The 24,000-nt window shown below is 43.4% G+C and overlaps 1 protein-coding gene across 12 annotated transcripts in view; it reads left to right on the top strand.

Moving 5' to 3' along the window:
* ct (homeobox protein, cut) overlaps positions 1 to 24,000 on the top strand; it is a 992,784-nt gene that overhangs the window by 929,750 nt on the left and 39,034 nt on the right. For 8 of the 12 annotated variants that reach the window (XM_070100612.1, XM_070100613.1, XM_070100608.1 and 5 more), the window contains 3 exons: positions 17,052 to 17,253; positions 18,571 to 18,869; positions 19,430 to 19,642. In XM_070100612.1, the coding sequence (XP_069956713.1) occupies positions 17,052 to 17,253; positions 18,571 to 18,869; positions 19,430 to 19,642 (714 nt within the window). The remainder of the gene's footprint in view (positions 1 to 17,051; positions 17,254 to 18,570; positions 18,870 to 19,429; positions 19,643 to 24,000) is intronic. The other 4 variants (XM_070100610.1, XM_070100606.1, XM_070100616.1 and 1 more) reach the window with 3 other exon arrangements.

The raw sequence follows: 24,000 nt of genomic DNA, 5'->3' as shown, positions 1-24,000 counted from the left end.
GATAGTGACACGAGCATCTGGCAACCATGATAATGTGACACAGGACATGAGTTTGCTCGCCCTTTTCTGGCATCTCGAATTCCAGAGGGGCAGGAGTGGCGCGCGCAGCCTGCCCAACCACTGGCCCACCCTGCTGCTCCCTCTCTCATCTTATACCATACACCAACCACTCTATACCATGAATTATATATGAGATCACAGCGGTTTCTCTGCATTTGCAACTGCCACAGACTAACACAATCGGAGACGTTCCAGGGAGAAAACGGGGGTTTGTGTTTACATCGAGAGGGGACACTAGCCTATTTAAGGGATGTAATTCTGAGCGTTACTCTGTAATAACCAGAACATGTAAAGGCGGAGGAGTGTTCAGTCGGAAGATATTATGCAGGACGAGCCACGGCAGGAAGCGCTGTAGCAGGGTACAACAGCCTGTGGGCAAGGCGAGGAGACATTAGAATCTACTAATAATACCGAGCAGGGGCGCCCCTTCCCCTGGGTCTCTGAGGAGTGCATTCCCTCGTTGCCGTGTTCATAATTCCATTGGCGTGGTTGGTTGCGCTGGTCCACGACGTCTGGGCACCGGTGATGTGACAGGGAACACGCCTCGCCGCGCGCTGGCTGGCACCTCGCATGTCTTGGCCGCAAATGCAATCAAATTCCAAGCCAGCTCGGGCAGAAAGGGTTACAATGAGCTACATTTCAGCCTCGAGATCTCGACCCGAATATGTAATGTGGCCGCTAGGAATTCCCGCAGAGGGGACAAAAATTAAATTTATTCTCATAGTGTGTTTGTGTGAGGGGGATAAAAGGGGTTACAAGATATTTTTTTTTGTATGATAAGGTGTCAGACTTCTCGTTCTTTCGTTTTAACTCCACTTCTTGAGTTTGTTTCAGCTGCATGTGTGGCCACATAAACATGTAGGTTACTGTTTTATCAAAGTTACTTGTATTCAGTACAAGTATAAGCTAGGTTAGGTTATGCAGTTACGTTAGATAGTTAAGCTAGGTAGTTACATCATATATTAGACAGTTAGGTTAGATTTAATTAACCAAAAAATAACTACATTTAACTGAACGTAACAAAAAATGCGGTGAAAACCTGAAGAAATCAGTACGTTGAGAAACCAACGTTACAGCACAGTGATAGCAATAAATAACAAAAAAAGGCACAATACCGTGATTGGAACGATACACAAATAACGTGTGACTTTGTCAATGGTCCAAGTCGGACCGAAACGTCGTCGTAAGCTTCTCTCTTTTATGTGCGGGTTATTTGTGTACAGTGATAGCAATGCTTTTCCAACGGTATTTAATTCGTTTGTAAGCCCAGGATTTCTTAAGTGGATGGGTTACAATGTGGGCAGGTGCTGGTTAATGTCCCCTGTATTTTTTCCACATGTGTGTGGAAATGTTATCATGGTAGCAATAGTCGCAATGTGTGCTACCAGATGCAACATTCTATACAGCATTTATGTCATTTATATAGTAACCATAACCAACATTTATATAAGAAGAGTGAATGTGCAGCAATAATTAAAGTACCAAAGCATGAACAAGTTACAGACTCGAACTGAGTCTCCATTACTAAAAACGTGCGCAGCCTGAATATTTAGTGAGCGGCACTTGTCTGTTGCGCAGCTTTGACGGAACACTGGTGTTGGCCGCTGAACCATAATACTAATGATGATGATAGATCGTGTGGGTGGGCTGCCTCTTGCCTTCACCTTCATTATTATATTCACAGAAAACGCCAAGTTCGCTCTCAGACCACTGTCTTCACAATCTATTGCCTGCACGAACATCAACTCTAAGACCAGACCTACTAAACTGACAAGGAAATATTACAGGAATAACAACTATTTAAACACACACACATTAATAAGTGCAAACTCAAATTAATAAGGTTTTCGTTCTTCCATTTCATACACAAGTGCCGACATCCAATGAATGGGTCATCTTACGACAGAAACCAGTGTTCTCAGGTGACTGTTTTATGACTGAAAACATCAACAGCTAACTACCACTGACAGTTGTGCCTGAACCCAGAAATTCTGCAACATGAAAGTCCTAAGAAGAGGCAGCAACAGAACCAACCTTGGTGCTAATGAGAAAACAAGAGGCAGATGGGAAGGGTGTGTGGTTGAGAGAATGAGTGTGTGTGTGTGTGTGTGTGTGTGTGTGTGTGTGTGTGTGTGTGTGTGTGTGTGTGTGTGTGTGTGTGTAGAGATCAACTGTCATGTGTGCTCCGCCTACACTGGCAGCTCTTGCGGGTGGTCCAGCCAGGCTCTGCTGAACACCTCTCAAGATATCCTTCATTGAGACATCATCTTCGACTTGTTCTTGCCCTTAGCCGTGCGTGTCACTGTCGACTTCGTCTCACGTCTGGCTTTTATCATCAACCATTCCACTGGGTTTGACAGCGGCTGTGTTCCATTAACACCCACGGAGTCAACACGGAGGTGCATAAAAATAAGGTATTAATATGCACCTCCGGATAATATAACCCACGTAAGCTGATACGAGTGATGTAAAATCTCATATTTTTCATATTATTGTCGGTATCACCTTTAGGACCGGCTGGGGGTTGAGTCAGTCTCAACATGGAGTGCTTAACCAGCCTTATCGTTGAAGAACTCCGCCCTAAAATTCCAATCAGCGGCAGGCGAGTCGAGGTCTTGCAGTAATCACCCTCAAAAGGCCATAAAAATCGTTCGCACCGCCGCCTATCGCTAATTCTCCGTCGTTACCACACGCAAACGATCGTTGGGCTCTTCTGGCCCGGCCTGACCTGCCCCTCTCCCTGTGGTCTTGCTTCATCATCCCAGCATCACCTATCACCGCCGCCCACTACTTCTCACCCCCGCCCGCCTCTCCACCGCCCACACTTGCTTACCACTGTCGCCCACACTATGACCCCCCCCCCCATTACTTTTAAATATCTTGTTCTTACCATGCGTATGTTTGCTAACGGAGAATCAAGCCTCTACATTTCCTTACACAGAATGGCATACACGGGGTTAACGTTTCACAAATTTAACTACCTTGCGTATAAAACAATTTCAAGCAACATTTATTGCTTAAACACTTCATAATTCACTTTCATAATGACCTAAATGTTGCCATGCAATAAATTGATACAGTTTTCTCTGTATATTTACCGTCAGCGAAACAATCACCTGGAAAGCTATGGTAATTATGGTGGTCAAAAGTCGTCATTTCACTCTTATTCTCAAAAGATTTATAAAAAGATGCAAAGAAGAAATAAAAGATAACCGACTCACGAAATCGTAATAACACGATTTAGTGCTTCCTGTTTCCCATTTTGTATGATAGCGAGTTCCTTTTATAACAATTTTCTATCTTGGTATTTCTTGTTTCACTAATCTCCAATCTTAAACACAGCGCGAACCTTTCAATTTCTCATCCCTAATCTCAAAATTCCTTCGACATCATTAGTTATGTCATTTCACTCATGACATCAAAAAGTTACCAAGTAAACCTCACCTCACTTAACATGAACGAAAATAATAATAATAATAATAATAATAATAATAATAATAATAATAATAATAAAACATTTTCATACATACATAGGGGTAAATACCTACCAATACTCATCCTAAACTTTGGTTCCAGATTCAAAATGACTGAATAAGATCGTGGAACTGCAAACCAAACAATTTATGACTGAGAAGAGACTTCAGTCTACATGGAAAAGAGTCCCAAACCTGTGTGTGTGTGTGTGTGTGTGTGTGTGTGTGTGTGTGTGTGTGTGTGTGTGTGTGTGTGTGTGTGTGTGTGTGTGTGTGTGTGTGTGTGGAGAGTCATCAAGCGGTTGATGATATGTAATGTTGAGAGTTTACACGGGTCAAGTATTCCCAGCACCGCCTTGAACACGGCAATGATACGGGTCGGACGCGTCGCTGTGATAGCCCATGACGTTCGTTATCTCTACGGTTGTTCCGAATCCAAGGCTCGACGGAGGTGCCAAACCCGGAGCTCGGCAGAAGTACCAAAACCGAGGCTCGACTCTCTATCCTAAGTGTGGGGATGGGGATGGCTTTAGGATCTCAGAATGTTGGTAGAGGCACAGAGCCGACAAGTAGATGAAAAAGGCACACAAAACAGCGCAAAGCCTTTATTTACAACGTTTCACTCAAGTAGAGCTTTATTAAGTCATAAGCTTGATGAAGCTTTCTTTGGGCGAAACGTCGTCGTAATAAGGACTTACGCTTTTTCATTTATATTTATCTACAAAATGCTGTGCTTACTATAGACCTTCAGTTAACTGAAACAATTATTATTATTGCGAGGGTCAGTTACCTGGGCGGCAAGTTTATTAATACACACAACTCCCCCTCCCCCCCCCCCGATTATCCTGCGGGACATTCCACTATTTTTCAAGCATTTTCTCAGAAGCAATTCCCATTAGTCCTGCCGAGCTCTGTTTCCTCAGCAACTGTATCTCTCAATATCCTCATTTTTCTCACCACGAGACTAGAATTCCTGTCTCGTTACTGACAGACGGAGGATCAAGCCTCCAGCACTCCTAGCGCTGGGTAGCCCTCCCACATAGGTTTACCGAATCATGTAAATATTATATAAATTCTTCACACCTTGCTTCATGTACTTTCCTCCACAGTGTATATACCTGATCCAACTTATTTACTATTTACTCTAGCAGTTCTAACAACCGTTAAGAATAAAAAAAAAATCACAATACCGAGGCTGGAACAATTCACCCATAGAGAAGATGAGTGCCTTTCTTACCTAAGTTGGGACTTGACGATGTTCCAGGACGGACCGAAACGTCGTCATTAGATTCCTTCTTTTTTTTTTTTTACGAAACGTTTAATCGTTGCTGTTCCAATTCCTCCAATATTTCGGTCTATAAAATCGTACTGAAAAGACATTAGAGCAAGCCATGATTGAGGCAACATTTCGCTCTATGTATAGCGAAACGATGTCACATCTTGCTCTTCACCTGTCTTTTCACTGTGGGGAAGGATAAAGCGTGGGTATGTGCAAGTTCGGACACCATTGGAGACGCACCCAATGTCGGAGTATCAAGGGAGGACATTGAGTGATAGGAACAAGGCGAGGGGCGCTATTACCCGACACGTTACACGCATCTCAATGGACCCTCCTCTAACTCTTTAAGACCCTCGCCCACGCCTGCCCGAGAGCCTCTACTCAAGTGCATTATTTACCGGGTTTAGAGGAAGGTGAGATGCCGGAGGGATGAAGCATTCTTCCCTTCCTTCCTGCCAGGGTTCTTACAAGGATGTCTCCCCGAGGCAGTTCCTATTTACATCCATTTTAATTAATGTATCTGTAAACCGTAAATAAAAAGGTTCTACGTTTGACATTGAAATTATATACATTTGTTCAAGAAATATACCTTATATTTTATATTCATCAATAAAAATTTTATGTGAATTTGAGAGAGAGAGAGAGAGAGAGAGAGAGAGAGAGAGAGAGAGAGAGAGAGAGAGAGAGAGAGAGAGAAATTTATATGGTAAAAAAACACGGGGGTAAGGAGCCAACACAGGGTATATACACGGACAGGTGTATATACCTTCATTCCTGCCGACGGTAATGAACGTTATACTGCCGATAGAATGAAGATCGTACGACCGACAGGAATGAAAACATATGTAGCAGACGAAACATTTTAAGACAATGTATCGCTCTATGTAGAGATTAATCAAGTCACAATCACAATTTTGCAGAGCAAAACGTCATCGCAAAAAAGCACCTGCTGCTTGTCTTCAAACTTAATATTACATGTTGTCGACAGGTTTGAAACCTAACAGCAAGCAGTAAGCATGTACAACATCACAACCCCCAGTGATGTGTGTTGATGATCAAGATGACTGTGAGAAGGCCTAGCTGCCTGTGTCATCTTACAAGATGTCTGTGCCATCTTGCAAGATGGTGCGAGCAGACACCTGACGTCTACTGTATCTTGTATTAAGCTGACTGTGTCTTGCAGTGGCGCATACGTGTTCCTGGATCACCACAGCCTCAGGGCTCGTACGTAGGGAAATGGTGATGGTAGTAATGGGATCCATGATAGCGGTGCTTTGATGACAGTGGTGTTGATGGTGGGGGATTGATGATGCTCATGATGGTGGATCTGATGATAGTGTTGTTGATGTGACGAATGGTTTGAAAAACCGACAAGTTGAAGATTGAGACACTTATGCAGCATATGGGAATCTTTATTCAGGAAACGTTTCGCCACACAGTGGCTTCATCAGTCCAATACAAAGAGGATGGCGTAAGGAGAGGAGGAGAATGAGGTAATCAGTCCCTCAGGTTGAGGGACTGATTACCTCATTCTCCTCCTCTCCTTACGCCATCCTCTTTGTATTGGACTGATGAAGCCACTGTGTGGCGAAACGTTTCCTGAATAAAGATTCCCATATGCTGCATAAGTGTCTCAATCTTCAGTGTTGTTGATGATGGTGGTTTAATTAAGGCGGTGGTAGTGTTGGTGTTGATGGGTGGTGGTCATGTTTATGTTGGTGGTGTTGATACTGATGACGGTGGAAGGGGTGGTGATGTTCATAGTGGCAAAGGTGGTGGTGGTGACCGTGATTGTGGTGGGTGTGGCGAAGTTCATGGTAGTAGTGACCGTGATGATGGTGGAGGTAAGAGTGACAGTAGCAGTGGTGACCGTGATGGTGGTGGGGGGGAGGGGGTGACCGTGATAGTGGTAGTGGTGGTGGTGGGCGGTGGTAACCGTGATGGTGGTGTAGTGTGTAGAAGAGTGAGGGACGTGTCTAATCCTAAACACATTGGTCACGCTGAAGATTCTTGACATTTACCTCCTGCTAATTAGAGGTGCTGGCTCTGTCCACCGGCTGGAAGGTGACTGTGTACTCACCTAGTTGTACTCATCTAGTTGAGGTTGCGGGGGTCGAGTCCGAGCTCCTGGCCCCGCCTCTTCACTGATCGCTACTAGGTCACTCTCCCTGAGCCGTGAGCTTTATCATACCTCTGCTTAAAGCTATGTATGGATCCTGCCTCCACTACATCGCTTCCCAAACTATTCCACTTACTGACTACTCTGTGGCTGAAGAAATACTTCCTAACATCCCTGTGATTCATCTGTGTCTTCAGCTTCCAACTGTGTCCCCTTGTTACTGTGTCCAATCTCTGGAACATCCTGTCTTTGTCCATCTTGTCAATTCCTCTCAGTATTTTGTATGTCGTTATCATGTCCCCCCTATCTCTCCTGTCCTCCAGTGTCGTCAGGTTGATTTCCCTTAACCTCTCCTCGTAGGACATACCTCTTAGCTCTGGGACTAGTCTTGTTGCAAACCTTTGCACTTTCTCTAGTTTCTTTACGTGCTTGGCTAGGTGTGGGTTCCAAACTGGTGCAGCATACTCCAATATGGGCCTAACGTACACGGTGTACAGGGTCCTGAATGATTCCTTATTAAGAGGTCGGAATGCTGTTCTGAGGTTTGCCAGGCGCCCATATGCTGCAGCAGTTATTTGGTTGATGTGCGCTTCAGGAGATGTGCCTGGTGTTATACTCACCCCAAGATCTTTTTCCTTGAGTGAGGTTTGTAGTCTCTGGCCCCCTAGACTGTACTCCGTCTGCGGTCTTCCTTGCCCTTCCCCAATCTTCATGACTTTGCACTTGGTGGGATTGAACTCCAGGAGCCAATTGCTGGACCAGGTCTGCAGCCTGTCCAGATCCCTTTGTAGTTCTGCCTGGTCTTCGATCGAGTGAATTCTCATCAACTTCACGTCATCTGTGTGTGTGTGTGTGTGTGTGTGTGTGTGTGTGAGCGCGCGCGCGTGCATCACAGAAAAAGCGTTAGATGCCATTACCTCTTACTTTAAGAAACACCTATTCTTTACATCAAAAAATACTTCTTTAGAATGATTATTTTATTATTTCAAGAAACTCAAGCACACATATTGCTAAAAGTTAAGAAATATAACTTACCTGACTCGCTACTGACTTAGTAAAGTCACGATCGTCGAAATAGCGAAGACAAAATACATTTTCCCTCTGGTGAAACTCAGGGACAAAGTCAACTGTATAATAAACGCAAACTTCTCATTACAACTATATTCTGACATACATACCATATATACTGATACCCTGCTATATATACAATATACAGTGGTACCCTGACATATGCAGTATACAATAATACCTTGACATGTATACAGTACACATTGATATACTGGCATATATACAGTACACATTGATATACTGACATACAATATACACTGATAGCCTGACATACAAACTGTATACACCTATAATCTGCCATATATATACACAGTTTACACTGATAGGCAGACATACACCACAGAAGACCAATGACATATACACCCCTCAATCCTTCTACTTGCACATTACACAAGACCCTGACATATAAACATACACACTACATGACGGCCCGACATATACACAACACATACACTACATGGGACCTTGACAGACCTGTATACACTTACACATACGACATAACATAAATATACACTGCACCAAACTGCCTCGTCCATTTCCAGTAAACTGCCTAAAATAACATCTGTCGCTTTCTACAGAAAAAAAAAGTGCAACAAAAACTAATTATATGGAACTAGTCAGTAAATCAGACAGCTTCAGTAATTCAATAAGAAGAAGAAGTGTAATGATGCATGTCTTGAAGACGGTAGAGAGATCAGAATAAATGGAGACTGCTGCCTTCCAGGGTGACTACTACCTTGTAAGGAGACTGCTACCTTCAAGGGATGAATACTGTCAAAAGGTGACTGTTACCTTTCTAGGAGAAACTGCTACCTTCCTTGGGAAGTACTACCTTTCTAGGGGTCACTGCTACCTTCCTTGGGAAGTACTACCTTTCTAGCGGTCACTGCTACCTTCCTTGGGAAGTACTACCTTTCTAGCGGTCACTGCTACCTTCCTTGGGAAGTACCTTTCTAGGGGTCACTGCTACCTTCCTTGGGAACCGCTACCCTCCACGAAGAATTTTGTGTTGCAGACATGGTAAAACATACCAACCCCTGGTACCTACCTCAATCCATATTGGTAACGAACTCACGACATCTGGCAATCATATCAGCTACCGACTTTCCTCGCATTTGTTGCATGCAATTGAAAACCACATCAGAACGGTTTTTACGCCGACGTTACCAGGCAGTGTTGCATGTAAGGTGTGCAACAGATGGTACCACGCGGCCTCACTCCCATGATTTACGATCGCTCAACCTTCTCATACTGGCCCCATTTTTTAGTGCTTTCCCGATAATCTAACTCTGGACTACATATTGTCCGTCAAAAATCATGTCATAGTGGGTCTGATTGTCGGGGCGCCAGATTGGCAACGTAGCAATCAGGAGGAGTCGAATGATCAAGCTTGGACTGGCAATAACCCCACATGTTCGCTATTATCGTTTGAGGAACCCGGGTATTACTGTTTAATTGTAGGTATCAGAGACTTCCTTTCGTGAGTTATTACCTCCTGGGCTGCCGCAGCCATTGGCCAGGACGCTGCTAAAACGCGACTGAACAAGACATAGTGTGACATTCACTGGTGCTCGAAAATCATGTGGAACCACTGCAAAGAACCACTGAATACTGACTTCCTCAAGGCGCCTCTTTTTCTTAATCCAATTGAAGGAGTTTCCTCCCATTCCCCAGGCGCTCTATGACCACAAGTATGATAACTTCCTCATTTCGTTTAAATATCTTCGTGAATTTATACATATATTTTGTTAAAGTGAAGCAGTGACCTCGCGTGGGTCATTCAGCGCAAGGACTTGAGAAAGCTCAATCCTCGATCAGAAAACAAAAACGCTATCTATCCACTTCTTGACTACCATGAAGAGCCAAGGTAAACCAAGGTAAAGATGGCACACACAGTACATGAAGTGTGAGAGATATATGTTTAGTACATATTGTTACGTATTTGTCACTGATTATAATGCGAAAATCTCATCCAGCTCATATATATATATATATATATATATATATATATATATATATATATATATATATATATATATATATATATATATATATATATATATATATATATAAATTACGGAGGCACTGGAAAATGACCAAAACGCAGATCTGATTTATACAGATTTTGCAAAGGCGTTTGACAAATGCGATCATGGAGTGATAGCGAGCAAAATGAGGGCCATGGGCATTACGGGGAAGGTAGGCAGATGGATTCTCGGGTTCCTAACACACAGAACACAAAAAGTAGAAGTGAACAGGGTAAGGTCCAGCATCAGTGAAGTCAAAAGCTCAGTGCCCCAAGGCACTGTCCTGGCACCTCTGCTGTTTCTCATCCTCATAGCAGACATTGATAAAAACACCCGGCACACTTTTGTATCATCATTTGCAGATGACACTAAAGCATGAAAGTCAGTACGGTGGAGGACACTGAAAAATTACAGGAAGACAAAAGCAGAGTTTTCCAGTGGGCAGTGGAGAACAACATGACGTTCAATGGAGATAAGTTCCAGCTGCTTAGGTATGAAAAGAATGAAGAACTCAAAAGGAACACTATATGCAAAACTCGAGGGTCACCAAATAGAGCGTAAGGAACACGTAAAAGACCTGGGAATAATTATGTCAGCTGACCTTTCTTTTAAAGATCATAACAAGACAAAGATTATGACAATCAAGAAGATGACGGGGTGGGTATTGAGAACATTCGAAACAAGGGAAATAATGCCAATGGTGACACTTCAAATCACTAGTGCTCCCTCAGAATATTGCTCAGTGCTGACGGCCTCGTTCAAAGCAGGAGAAATATCGGAGCTGGAACAAATTCAGAGATCGTTTACGGCTCACATTGAGCCAGTAAAGCATCTAAACTACTGGGAACGCCTTCAAGTCTTGAACATGTACTCACTGGAGCGGAGGAGAGAGAGATACATGATAATATATACCTGGAAAGTACTCGAGGGCCTGGTCCCAAATCTGCACACTGCCATAACAACATACTGGTGTGAGAGATATGGGAGGAAGTGCAAAATAAACCCAGTGAGGAGCAAGGGTGCGGTGGGGAAAATAAGGGAACACTGTATCAACATCCGGGGTCCCAGACTATTCAGCATCTTACCAGAAGATATCAGAAACACGGCTGGAACAAGTGTAGAAGCCTTCGAGGAAACTGGACAAGTATTTTCACCAGGTGCCAGAGATCAACCAGGCTGTGAAGGATATGTGGGGCAGCGAGCCACCAGCAACAACAGCCTCGTTGACCAGGCAAGCACCAGACGAGTCTGGCCCATGGCCGGGCTCAGAGTAGACACACACTCGAAACTCTTCAAAGGTATAATTAATATATATATATATATATATATATATATATATATATATATATATATATATGTATATATATATTATGTATGTCATGCCGAATAAATAAAACTTGCGATTTTGCCTTAAATAGCAACGCACTTCTTGCGTATGCAATAACTTCGCAAAAATCATTCTGAATCTAACGAAAAAAAATATATTTCATTGTGTTTGTTTATTATTAAATCATTGCAAATTTATATAAAATATATTTAGTTGGATTGGGCTAAATTAAATTGCGCTTGTTATAATAAGGTTAGGTAAGTTTCCTAAGGCTCTTTTGGTACAAAATCATTAATTTTATATTAACATAATGGCTTAGCGCTTCTTTTTGATAATAATAATAATAATATATTAACATAAATTAAAAAATATATCTTTAAATGCATAAGAGAAAATTTTAGAAAACTTAATTTTAAATGAGTTCTTGCTATAACTGACCAGTTTTACCTAATGGTACGACGACTAATATATATATATATATATATATATATATATATATATATATATATATATATATATATATATATATATATATATATATATATATATATATATTACTGGGAGATTTACACCTCCATGTGTGTATACCCGAGATAAACCGAACTATAGAACTATAGGTGTATATGGCCTAATGCACGCGCATCATTCGGCTAGGGTGTACTTGTACCCTAAGATATACTCACATCTGTCTACATACCCTGAGAAAAACAGCTCTCGGTGTATATACCCTTAGAGATGCACCTCTATGTACGTATATACCCTGTTGTCTCCCACAAACCTTCTACACCAGCCATTGTCTCCAGGCTTTTGTTTACATGGGCCACCCTGCTTCATCACGCCATCTTGGAATTCACCAGCTGATCCAGAGCCTGGCCACGGATTGCATATTAATTACAGATATTACGATCATTACCGCCTTCCTTTTACGCTCGCTGTGGAACACCCATCCTGTGCTCCTCTAGTTCTTGTGGCCCAGGTACCGTTCACTCCTTGCTTCACTGATGATAGTGTGTTTGGTGGTGGTGCGTTATGGTGGTGTTGGTGGGGATGGTGGTAGCGTGGTAGTTTGGTAGGATGGTGAGTGGTGATGGCGGTGTGATGACAGTGAAAATGATGGTGTTCTAGGTAGCGGTAGTGAAGGTGGTGATAGTAGAGGTATCGATAGTAGAGGTGGTGACAGTGAAGGTGGTGATAGTGAAGATGTTAACAGTGAAGGTGGCACGTTATTTGTGGCCAAGATACAATAGAACCAAATGGGTCTTGGACCCAAATATTTTTTACTGCCGACAAAAAAGAAGAAAAGACACACTGACAGAAAGATCTTTCATTGGGACAACATTTCGCTCTCTTTAAATCTTTATCAAGTCATACAGAGGATACACACACACACACACACACACACCTATGATCTGGTATGGCAGGAAGATTCGGGGAAATGGTTGGTGTCTGATAATCGTGATTCATCGTACTTAATTTTACTCGCCTCATCTCTATAAGTCTTGATAAGAATCTTAACAGAGTGAAACTTTGAACCCCCCCAAAAAAAGCTCTTTTTCTTCAATAAAGCGTCGGAAGTACTTTGGTGGTAGAAAGAAATGCACTAATTGGAAGCTGTATTGACTTGATAAAGGCCACTGTAGCCGAAACGTTAATGAAAGTTCCATATGACTGCATTTGCCTCTACCATCGTGATGGTATCCCATGGTAACCACCTCCATCAATTCATCGTGATGGTATCTTATACCATTACCTACTCGTGGTAATTACCTTCATCAGTACTATCAACCACTGAGCCATGCCTGGAGCATAATACTGATTGATTTAAAAAATAGCCAATACAGTTATCAAGTGGAGTAAATCCCCTTACACAGTGATCACTTGCTTCAACACAGAAAGTGAACCTGACCCGGCCCGTCACCGATAATTTACATCCGGATTTTTTTCGCCATTCTCGGCTAGTTTTTACGTTGTGCTGAGTGTTTGTGTGCTAACCCCGAGTTTCCTGCGTGACCCGTAAAGTCTCCTCTTCCACCTTTCCTGCTGACAACACCGCCCATTTAGCGAGGTGTTCCACCTTTCCTGCTGACAACACCGCCCGTCTAGCGAGGTGTTCCACCTTTCCTGCTGACAACACCGCCCGTCTAGCGAGGTGTTCCACCTTTCCTGCCGACAACACCGCCCGTCTAGCGAGGTGTTCCACCTTTCCTGCTGATAATACCACCAGCCTGTTTCTTCTGTTCCACCCTTCACACTGTCAACAGTGCCTAGTAGAACTACTCTTACCTGCCGAAGCTTCCCATTTCTAAATGCTGATTGTTAATTTGTTTAACAAGCATATGTACATGATATGGGTTCTGGTACCTTATTGCGTTGCTCAACCACTGCGCTGCTACACAATTGCCCTGCTACCCTATTCCACACGAATTTTATACTGTGGGAAGCTCTTGTTATATTTCTTAGTCATATGCCATCACACAAGACGAGTAGTGAAATGTGTCAGCCAGAGCCAGGAGACTTCAGTAGGGTGAAAACCCTCCTGAGAGGTTCAAGCCGTTCCTGAGGTGTTCAAGTCGTTCCTAAGAGGCTGAATCCGTTCCTGAGAGGTTCAAGTCGTTCCTGTTAGGTTCAAGTCATTCCTGAGAGGTTCAAGCCAAGAGGGAAGGTCACTAACCTCAGGAACACTACATTCCGCTTTAAAGACGCATGAATCACACCCAGAAATCGTTTTTTACTGGTATGCTTTATTTCCTGTCTGTCTGCTGGTAATGTGTGTGTGTGTGTGTGTGTGTGTGTGTGTGTGTAGGGAGGAGGCGCGCGGGGGTGTTCACCCGTGTTGTTTACCTCCATCAAGCTACAGGTCAAGTATCAGATACTGCCCGGACACAGGTAACTCTTCCCAAGAGGAACTTGGACGAGTGCCTGAAGAAAAGTGGACCCAGGTGATCCGGTACCGACAATAGCAAAGAAGATACACGAGCTTTTGAGAACAAGCTTTTATTGGGACAGTATTTCGCTCCGTGTAGAGCTTTGTCAAGTTAGGACTTGAAAGTTTAGACACATGTGCAACATCTGGATATCTTTATTGTAGACGTTTCGCCATCCAGTGGCTTTATCAATACAGATTCTAGGACATAATTAGAAGACAGTAGAACTATATACAAAAGATGAGGTAATCAGTCCCTCAGCCTTGGAGTTAGTGTTCACAGCATCGTGGTGGAGGAGAATCTGGAGCAACGGCAAGAAGACTGACGGTTATATAGGCGTCAGTGGATAAGGACGTGTAGCAGACGAGGGCATAGTTACTGGTAGGCGGGATTCCCCAGTGGAAGTAGGTCCTACCCAAAGGGATGGGTTAGTTGTAGCAGCCGTGAATAAGGTCTTGTAGATGTCCTCTGAACTAAGATTCCATGATGTTGCAGTGTCTGACAAGTTGTGCAAGAAAGGTATAAAATACCGACACTATGAAAGTTTAGACACATGTCTAAACTTTCATAGTGTCGGTATTTTATACCTTTCTCATCGTTTGTATATAGTTCTACTGTCTTCTAATTATGTCCTAGAATCTGTATTTATAAAGCCACTGGATGACGAAACGTCTACAATACAGATATCCAGATGTTGCACATGTGTCTAAACTTTCATAGTGTCGGTATTTTATACCTTTCTTGCACAAGTTAGGACTTGATGAAGCTCTACACAAAACGTTGTCACGGTACAAAAAAAAAAACTTGATATAGTTGTCAATGAGCAGTAGTCGCATGAAGTGGCAGATGTACTAGGAGAGGTCGCTAGCACCAACAGCCTGGTTGACCAGGCCGTCAACAATGAACTCTAGCTTCACGCTGGGATCTGAGAGTAGAACAACTCTAAGAAATGGGTCACAGGTATATCTTCATGAACCACCACAACCATGACTATTTCCATTAAGCTGGCATAAATAATTACTGCTGGGATCATCCCCACAGCTGCGCGATAACACATCAGGCATTCTCTTGATCAGTCAGGCTGTGAATGAAAGCATTACATCCTCTTAGCTGATTCTTGTGTAGGCTAGCTGATTCTTGGGTAGGCTAGCTGATTCTTGGGTAGGCTAGCTGATTCTTGGGTAGGCTAGCTGATTCTTGGGTAGGATAACTGCTGTTTAGCCACGAACTTACTTCAGAACTTGGTCAAATTCCCTTGAAGACAAAGGTCGCTTTGTAATCTTCCTTATATTTAATGGGAGGAAGTTTAAAAGTCTTGGACCCTTTACGCTTACTGAGTTCCGCTCGTAGTGCACTTACTGCACCCCTGCTTATTACTGCATTTTTTTGCAGTTAACCGTCTCTTTAGATCTTATCAGGAGTAATTTCAGAGTGCGATTTTGAAATCATGGTGTTAATTTGGGTTAACTTGATGCTTTATGTGAATAAAATGAAGGAAGAAAAATTAACTGAAGCAATAAGCAATTTACGTTTCTATCATGCAAGAGTACTAAACGTGTGGGGGGTGAAGTGGGAGGGACAATCTACTCAGAGATAAAAATGGAAGACAAGAGAGATCTTTATATATCGGAAGAAAGAAAATCTTAACCATGGTGTTAGGAAAAAATTCCATTCTTGCTATGGGAGTAGGATTTCTGGCCCAGGTGTGTGGAGCATGTGGACCAAGCCACAACTAAGGTCTCAGCAGAAGCACCTTCAGTCAGTCATCAGTGATTGTGGTGTTGCGTGCCGAGGGTGAAGATTTCAGTTGCTCTGAGTGTATAATATGGGAGAAATTATACTAACGGACTAGTATAATTCACCCACAATCTGGCCACGTCGAAACCTACTGGATCATGGGGTTACATGCGAGGTGGGTTGCCTCCTGGTATATAAAGGCTCCATCATGAACCCAAAGGTTGTCCAGTTTTCGGTTCTAATTTGTCGGTTAGTTGTCAATTGTTCCTGCCACGCAACAGTGATTTTTTAGTTAAACTTATATGTATATACAGCACACACACACACACACACACACACACACACACACACACACACACACACACACACACACACAGCTCGAATGCCACCAGTGAGACTGTACCATTAACAAGCACAAGTTACATCACCGAAACAAAACTTTAGGAGGCAGACAGGGAACCGTGTTAAGCAATTGCAAGGGGAAACCCCTTTCTTACTTATCTGTAAAACATCAGTGCTATTTTAGTCCTTAACATAGTGCCTCTGTAAAAATTTCCACCGCAATACATGGACAATGTATTGCGGTGGAGTACACAGGAGTACACTCTAAGTACAATAGGAGTCACTGTATCCTGAGTACAGGAAGGGCTATCCAGTTAGAATACTGTGTACTGTAATTGAACCTTAGGAGTATATAATTACCAGATTTTTAGATTGAAAACAGACATGTTTCAGAACAAGCTTTTATTGAAACAAAGTTTCGTTCTGTATAGAGCTTTATCAAATAATTTTGGCTTAATAAAGTGCTACATTGTGCTTTATCAGTTTGTGTACTTGTACTTGTCAACAATATGTCATTTAATGCAGAACTACAACCTAAACCACAAAGAATACCATAACGTAATTAAGGTACATTATTATTGTTATTATTATTAAGAACATAAGAATAGAGGAACACTGCAGCAGGCCTACTGGCTCATATTATTATTATTAAGTTAAAGATGATACTTGAAGCATATATCATAACTAAGGAGTAGGTCTCTTAACAGGATCGAAGGAGGCCGCGGGTGGCTTCCGCGGTCCAGATGACACTGTAACAGAAGAGAGGATTCAGCACATCCTTAGCGAGGCTTCCAGAGCCATGACCTCGACCTCTGTGCCCAGCCAGCCAGGTCAACAAGACCAGGACTCCAGGAGCACAGACTCCAAATCTCCAGCAAGTTCAACACACTCCCCCAGGTGAGACTAGGGACTAAACCGGGGTTTCTGGGAAACTAACAGCAAGCACCAGACGAGCCTGGCCTGCGGCCGGGCTCCGGGAGTAGAAAAACTCTCGGAACTCATCAAAGGCATATTAAAGGTATAAAGGTGCTGTTGACAATATAAAAATAAGTAATAACCTTAGAAGTCCAAGTGAAGAAAAGACGCTTGTATAACAGGCTTTTATTAGCACAGAAGCTTCTATATGTTAAGATAATGATCTTAAGTCGAAGCTGTCCAAAAAAATACGCGTTCTTTAAATTATATTGTTATTGATCAGTATAAACTAACATTTTTACTACCATTCATTTTTACTACAAATTGTAGTTTAGTGTATTTTTATGACTTTTTAATAAATAGAAGTACACTTAAATGACGTCAATTTTGATTTCTTTGAATACGCAGTATCTAGAACATCTTAGGAATCTACTCTCTAGTGAGCCTTTCTATTTAAGTGTGGTATGGCACCTAGCTTGGGTAGGCTAGCTGATATCTGGGTAGGCTAGCTGATGCTGGGGTTGTTTAACTAATATCTGGGTAGGCTAGCTGAAGCTGGGATAGACAAGCTGATAATTAGGTAGGCTAGGTGATCTGGGGTTAAGTAACAGATACTTGGGTAGGCTAGCTGATACTAGGGTAAATTAGCTGATAATGAGGTAGTGTAACTGATACTGGGGTTAAGTAACTGACACTGGGGTAGGCTAGTTAATATTTAACCACCGATAATCAGGTCATTAACTAAGACCCGTGTCAGGAGACACTTGTCCAGTTTCCTGATGAACCTACCACCACCACTTGGGTTTTTTTTTTTTTTTTTTTTTGGTAATAAAAAAGTTAACTCAGTGACGCTAGTGGAAAAATACACACAAAAATTCAGTCACTTAAGACTTTGCTAGAAACACCTCGGGTCTGGGACCTTGGATTGCTCCAGATGCTCAAGGTCGCAGGACCTAAAAATTTTCACTAAAAAAATGTTCTAAGTGGTTGCAGTTTGTTTCATTTTCAATTATTTGTTGACATAAAATGCCAGCAAATAATTTAAATGTCTATATTTGTTTATTGTTGCAATAATAATGAAACCACGGAACGGGTAGGACTTGAGCACATAGCAAGTGAGTCGCTCAACTCCAGTTCGTTAGCCACTCGGCTAGCTGAGCTTTAGGACTCACTGGCCATGCGCTTCAAACCTCACCCGTTCAATGGTTTGTTTACAATCGTATTATTATGACTTCGTGAGTCATAATAATAGTAAGTTAATGTGTGGAAACTCTATAACCCCTTTGCACCTCTCCCCAGCAGCCCATTGTCAAGAGACAGTCGGCCGCGAATCAGAAAGTTCGACAACGACGACATGCCACAGGAAAAGGTGGCCAGAATTTACCAGGAGGAACTCGTCAAATTGATGTCGCGACCCCACGAGCCTCCGCTGCCCCTGCCCCGGGATCCTCAGTACCCGGGGATCCTCTTCCCCTTCCTGAGCCAGTCACTGCTCTTCAACAGATCCCCCGAGGAGGTGAAGATGGCTCTTGATGCCTATCACCAGGAGCTGAGCAAGCTGCAAGGCACCGCTACTGGCATGGGTCTAGGAGCTGCTGGTATGTTCACTTCTACCTGTAACTTGTACGCACCAAATGACACTTAGATTCAGTGGGGATCTTGGTATCCACTAAGTATCTTGGTATACAATGAATACCTTGGTGTACAATGAATACCTTGATGTACAATGAATACCTTGGTGTACAGTGAATACCTTGGTGTACACTGAATACCCTGGTATACATTGAATACCTTGGTATCCACCGTATCATTTACTCCACCTTGTAGTTAATCAGTTGATGGTTCCGTGGGTCATGACCCAGCACCCTCGCGATCCGGTCTCAGACCAGACCTTCCTATTTATGGATTGATTAGCAAGACTTTTTGTTTTTACCGGTTGCTTGAACTTTTATAATGGTTCCGGAGATCATCGCCCTCCCCCCCCCCACGGTCCGGTCTTACACCTGGTTTATCTACTGGCGGCATGATACATCAGGCTGTTGGTGCTCACTGCATCAACAATGACTAATGAATAACTGATTTTTTTTATCGCTGATGCATAACATTCCTGTGAAAACCTGAAAGCTAATGTATTATTTCTCCCACTTTGCATGGTTAGGTCTAGGAATGGGCGGAGCTGGCGGCTTGGGAGTGGGCGTGGGAGGCTCACTAGGCATGGGTGTGGGCCTAGGAGCTGCAGGACTACACAATGGGGCACAGGACCTCTCCTTGCCCAAGAGGGAACCCCAGAGAAACATGGAGGAAGAGGACGAGGGGCGAAACATGAGTGTTGCCTCACCTTTCGGACCGAGCAGATCAAAAGCTGACACATGTAAGTAGTAGTAGTAGGAAAGAGAGAGAGAATGAGACTCACAAAACAATGGAAAACGTAGGTGAATGCAAGAAACAATGCATATCTAGGTTATGAAGTTATTGGGTTAAAGCTGTCAGCGGGTGGGCATGGATGTGTACGTAGGCATGGGCGTGGATGTGGGTATGGGCGTGGATGTGGGTATGGGCGTGGATGTGGGTATGGGCGTGGATGTGAATCTACAGAATGTAACTACATGTTCATCTTGGTATTGAGTATATATAAAATATCTTTTGTTATTCTAGGTATACGACTGGATGTGAACAACAGCAGCCCTCAGTGTGGGTGTATATATATATATATATATATATATATATATATATATATATATATATATATATATATATATATATATATATATATGACTTTATATATGGCTATAAAACCTGGAGTTGGCCAAAATAAGGTTGGTGTGAAAGTTTATCGAGTACAAAAGGTTAAGGTGATAATATGAATGATGAGTGTGGGAACTGTAGTGTGTGGGGAAGGTACTGTAGTGTGTGGGGAAGGTACTGTAGTGTGTGGGGAAGGTACTGTAGTGTGTGGGGAAGGTACTGTAGTGTGTGGGGAAGGTACTGTAGTGTGTGGGGAAGGTACTGTAGTGTGTGGGGAAGGTACTGTAGTGTGTGGGGAAGGTACTGTAGTGTGTGGGGAAGGTACTGTAGTGTGTGGGGAAGGTACTGTAGTGTGTGGGGAAGGTACTGTAGTGTGTGGGGAAGGTACTGTAGTGTGTGGGGAAGGTACTGTAGTGTGTGGGGAAGGTACTGTAGTGTGTGGGGAAGGTACTGTAGTGTGTGGGGAAGGTACTGTAGCGTGTGGGGAAGGTACTGTAGTGTGTGGGGAAGGTACTGTAGCGTGTGGGGAAGGTACTGTAGTGTGTGGGGAAGGTACTGTAGTGTGTGGGGAAGGTACTGTAGTGTGTGGGGAAGGTACTGTAGCGTGTGGGGAAGGTACTGTAGCGTGTGGGGAAGGTACTGTAGCGTGTGGGGAAGGTACTGTAGTGTGTGGGGAAGGTACTGTAGTGTGTGGGGAAGGTACTGTAGTGTGTGGGGAAGGTACTGTAGTGTGTGGGGAAGGTACTGTAGCGTGTGGGGAAGGTACTGTAGTGTGTGGGGAAGGTACTGTAGTGTGTGGGGAAGGTACTGTAGTGTGTGGGGAAGGTACTGTAGTGTGTGGGGAAGGTACTGTAGTGTGTGGGGAAGGTACTGTAGTGTGTGGGGAAGGTACTGTAGTGTGTGGGGAAGGTACTGTAGTGTGTGGGGAAGGTACTGTAGTGTGTGGGGAAGGTACTGTAGTGTGTGGGGGTACTGTAGTGTGTGGGGAAGGTACTGTAGTGTGTGGGGAAGGTACTGTAGTGTGTGGGGAAGGTACTGTAGTGTGTGGGGAAGGTACTGTAGTGTGTAGGCTGTAGTGTGTGGGGAAGGTACTGTAGTGTGTGGGGAAGGTACTGTAGTGTGTGGGGAAGGTACTGTAGTGTGTGGGGAAGGTACTGTAGTGTGTGGGGAAGGTAATGTAGTGTGTGGGGAAGGTACTGTAGTGTGGGGAAGGTACTGTAGTGTGTGGGGAAGGTACTGTAGTAGTGTGTGGGGAAGGTATTGTAGTGTGTGGGGAAGGTACTGTAGTGTGTAGTGTGGTACCGTAGTGTGTGGGGAAGGTACTGTAGTGTGTGGGGAAGGTACTGTAGTGTGTGGGGAAGGTATTGTAGTGTGTGGGGAAGGTACTGTAGTGTGTGGGGAAGGTACTGTAGTGTGTGGGGAAGGTACTGTAGTGTGTGGGGAAGGTACTGTAGTGTGTGGGGAAGGTACTGTAGTGTGTGGGGAAGGTACTGTAGTGTGTGGGGAAGGTACTGTAGTGTGTGGGGAAGGTACTGTAGTGTGTGGGGAAGGTACTGTAGTGTGTGGGGAAGGTACTGTAGTGTGTGGGGAAGGTACTGTAGTGTGTGGGGAAGGTACTGTAGTGTGTGGGGAAGGTACTGTAGTGTGTGGGGAAGGTACTGTAGTGTGTGGGGAAGGTACTGTAGTGTGTGGGGAAGGTACTGTAGTGTGTTGGGAAGGTACTGTAGTGTGTGGGGAAGGTACTGTAGTGTGTGGGGAAGGTACTGTAGTGTGTGGGGAAGGTACTGTAGTGTGTGGGGAAGGTACTGTAGTGTGTAGGGAAGGCATTGTAGTGTGTGGGGAAGGTACTGTAGTGTGTGGGGAAGGTACTGTAGTGTGTAGGGAAGGCATTGTAGTGTGTGGGGAAGGCATTGTAGTGTGTGGGGAAGGTATTGTAGCGTGTGGGGAAGGTATTGTAGTGTTTGCAGAAGGCAATGTAGTGTGTGGGGAAGGTATTGTAGTGTTTGGAGAAGGCATTGTAGTGTGTGAGGAAGATATTGCATTGTGTGGGGAAGGTATTGTAGCTTGTGGGGAAGGCACTGTAGCGTGTGGGGAAGGTATTATAGCGTGTGGGGAGGGCATTGTAGTGTTTGGAGAAGGTATTGTAGTGTTTGGAGAAGGTATTGTAGTGTTTGGAGAAGGTATTCTAGTGTGTGGGGAAGGTATTGTAGTGTGTGGGGAAGGTATTGTAGTGTGTGGGGAAGGTATTGTAGTGTGTGAGGAAGGTATTGTAGTGTGTGGGGAAGGTATTGTAGCGTGTGGGGAAGGCATTGTAGTGTGTGGGGAAGGCGTTGTAGTGTGTGGGGAAGGTATTGTAGTGTTTGGAGAAGGCATTGTAGCGTGTGAGGAAGGTATTGTATTGTGTGGGGAAGGTATTGTAGCGTGTGGGGAAGGTATTTAGTGTGTGGGTAAGGTATTGTAGTGTGTGGGGAAGGCATTGTAGTGTGTGAGGAAGGTATTGTAGTGTGTGGGGAAGGTATTGTAGTGTGTGGGGAAGGTACTGTACTGTTTGGAGAAGGCATTGTAGCGTGTGTGGAGGGTATTGTAGTGTGTGGGGAAGGCATTGTAGTGTTTGGAGTGGCATTGTAGCGTGTGAAGGAAGGTACTGCAGTGCGTGGGGAAGGTGCTGTAGTGTGTAGGGAAGGTATTGTAGTGTGTGAGGAAGGTATTGTATTGTGTGGGGAAGGTATTGTAGTGTGTGGGGAAGGTATTGTAGTGTCTGGGGAAGGTATTGTAATGTTTGGAGTAGGCATTGTAGTGTGTGGGGAAGGTATTGTAGTGTTTGAAGAAGGTATTATAGTGTTTGGAGAAGGTATTGTAGCGTGTGGGGAAGGTATTGTAGTGTGTTGGGAAGGTATTGTAGCGTGTAGGGAAGGCATTGTAGCGCGTGGGGAAGGTATTGTAGTGTGTGGGGAAGGCATTGTAGTGTATGGAAAAGGCATTGTAGCGTATGGGGAAGGTATTGAAGCGTGTGAGGAGGGTATTGTAATGTGGAGAAGTTATTGTAGCGTGTAGGGAAGGTATTTTAGTGCAGGGAAGGTATCGTAGTGTGTGGGGGAGGTATTGTAGTGTGTGGGGAAGGCATTGTAGTGTATAGGGAAGGCATTGCAGTGTGTTGGGGAGGTATTGTAGTGTGGGGGGAAGGTTTTGTAGTGTGTAAGGTACTGTAGTGTGTGGGGAAAGCACTGCAGTGTGGGGAGTAGGGGTTTGCATTTTATGTGGGGAGGGATCACAGTGTGTGGGAGAGTTGGGTTCTCTTCCAATAAGAGGGGTTCGAGAACTCGTAACTCGTAACTCTCAGCAGTTTGCACCTGGCCACAAAACAAGAAGCTCTCAACAAGTAACTCACTACTCACAAAATGTCCACAATTCAGGAAACTGAAGGCACAGTTCTCTAAGGCACTTAACTCACAACTCACACCACAGATAAGTTGAATCACTCACAATACACGATCACAATTTTCAGCAAAGGATCACAAACACAAAAAATTCAATTTACTCTCGCCTTAACTCACAAAGTACATTCCATCTTCAAGATTTGGTTCTCGAAATGGTCACATTTTACAAAAAAAAAGAAAATTCCCAAAACATTCACAAAATATCTAAAAAATAAATGAAACATTCACAAAAAATTAAACTTAAAAAATGACAAAACACTAATCATCACTTTTTTCACAGAACTGAAATAAAACATTAGACATTCACAAATTTAAAACAAAACATTTAAACATTCAAAGCACACTATAAACACAAAAATACATTCACAAAAACACTTTGTATTTTTTTTTTGCGTTAAATAACGCACAAAACATTCACAAAATTCTTCATAGATGCTTTTATGTTTTGTGCAGAAAAACGCGCCCCACTCACTGACAAATTTACATTAACATCCAGCAAGACGATAAGAAATAACAATTACGTGAGCAAGGAATAAAAGTGAGAATA

This window comes from Cherax quadricarinatus, chromosome 73, assembly GCF_038502225.1.
Source record: "Cherax quadricarinatus isolate ZL_2023a chromosome 73, ASM3850222v1, whole genome shotgun sequence".
Classification (NCBI taxonomy): domain Eukaryota; kingdom Metazoa; phylum Arthropoda; class Malacostraca; order Decapoda; family Parastacidae; genus Cherax; species Cherax quadricarinatus.
The sequence above is the reverse complement of the archived record's forward strand: the minus strand, read 5'-3'. Positions and strand labels throughout refer to the sequence as shown.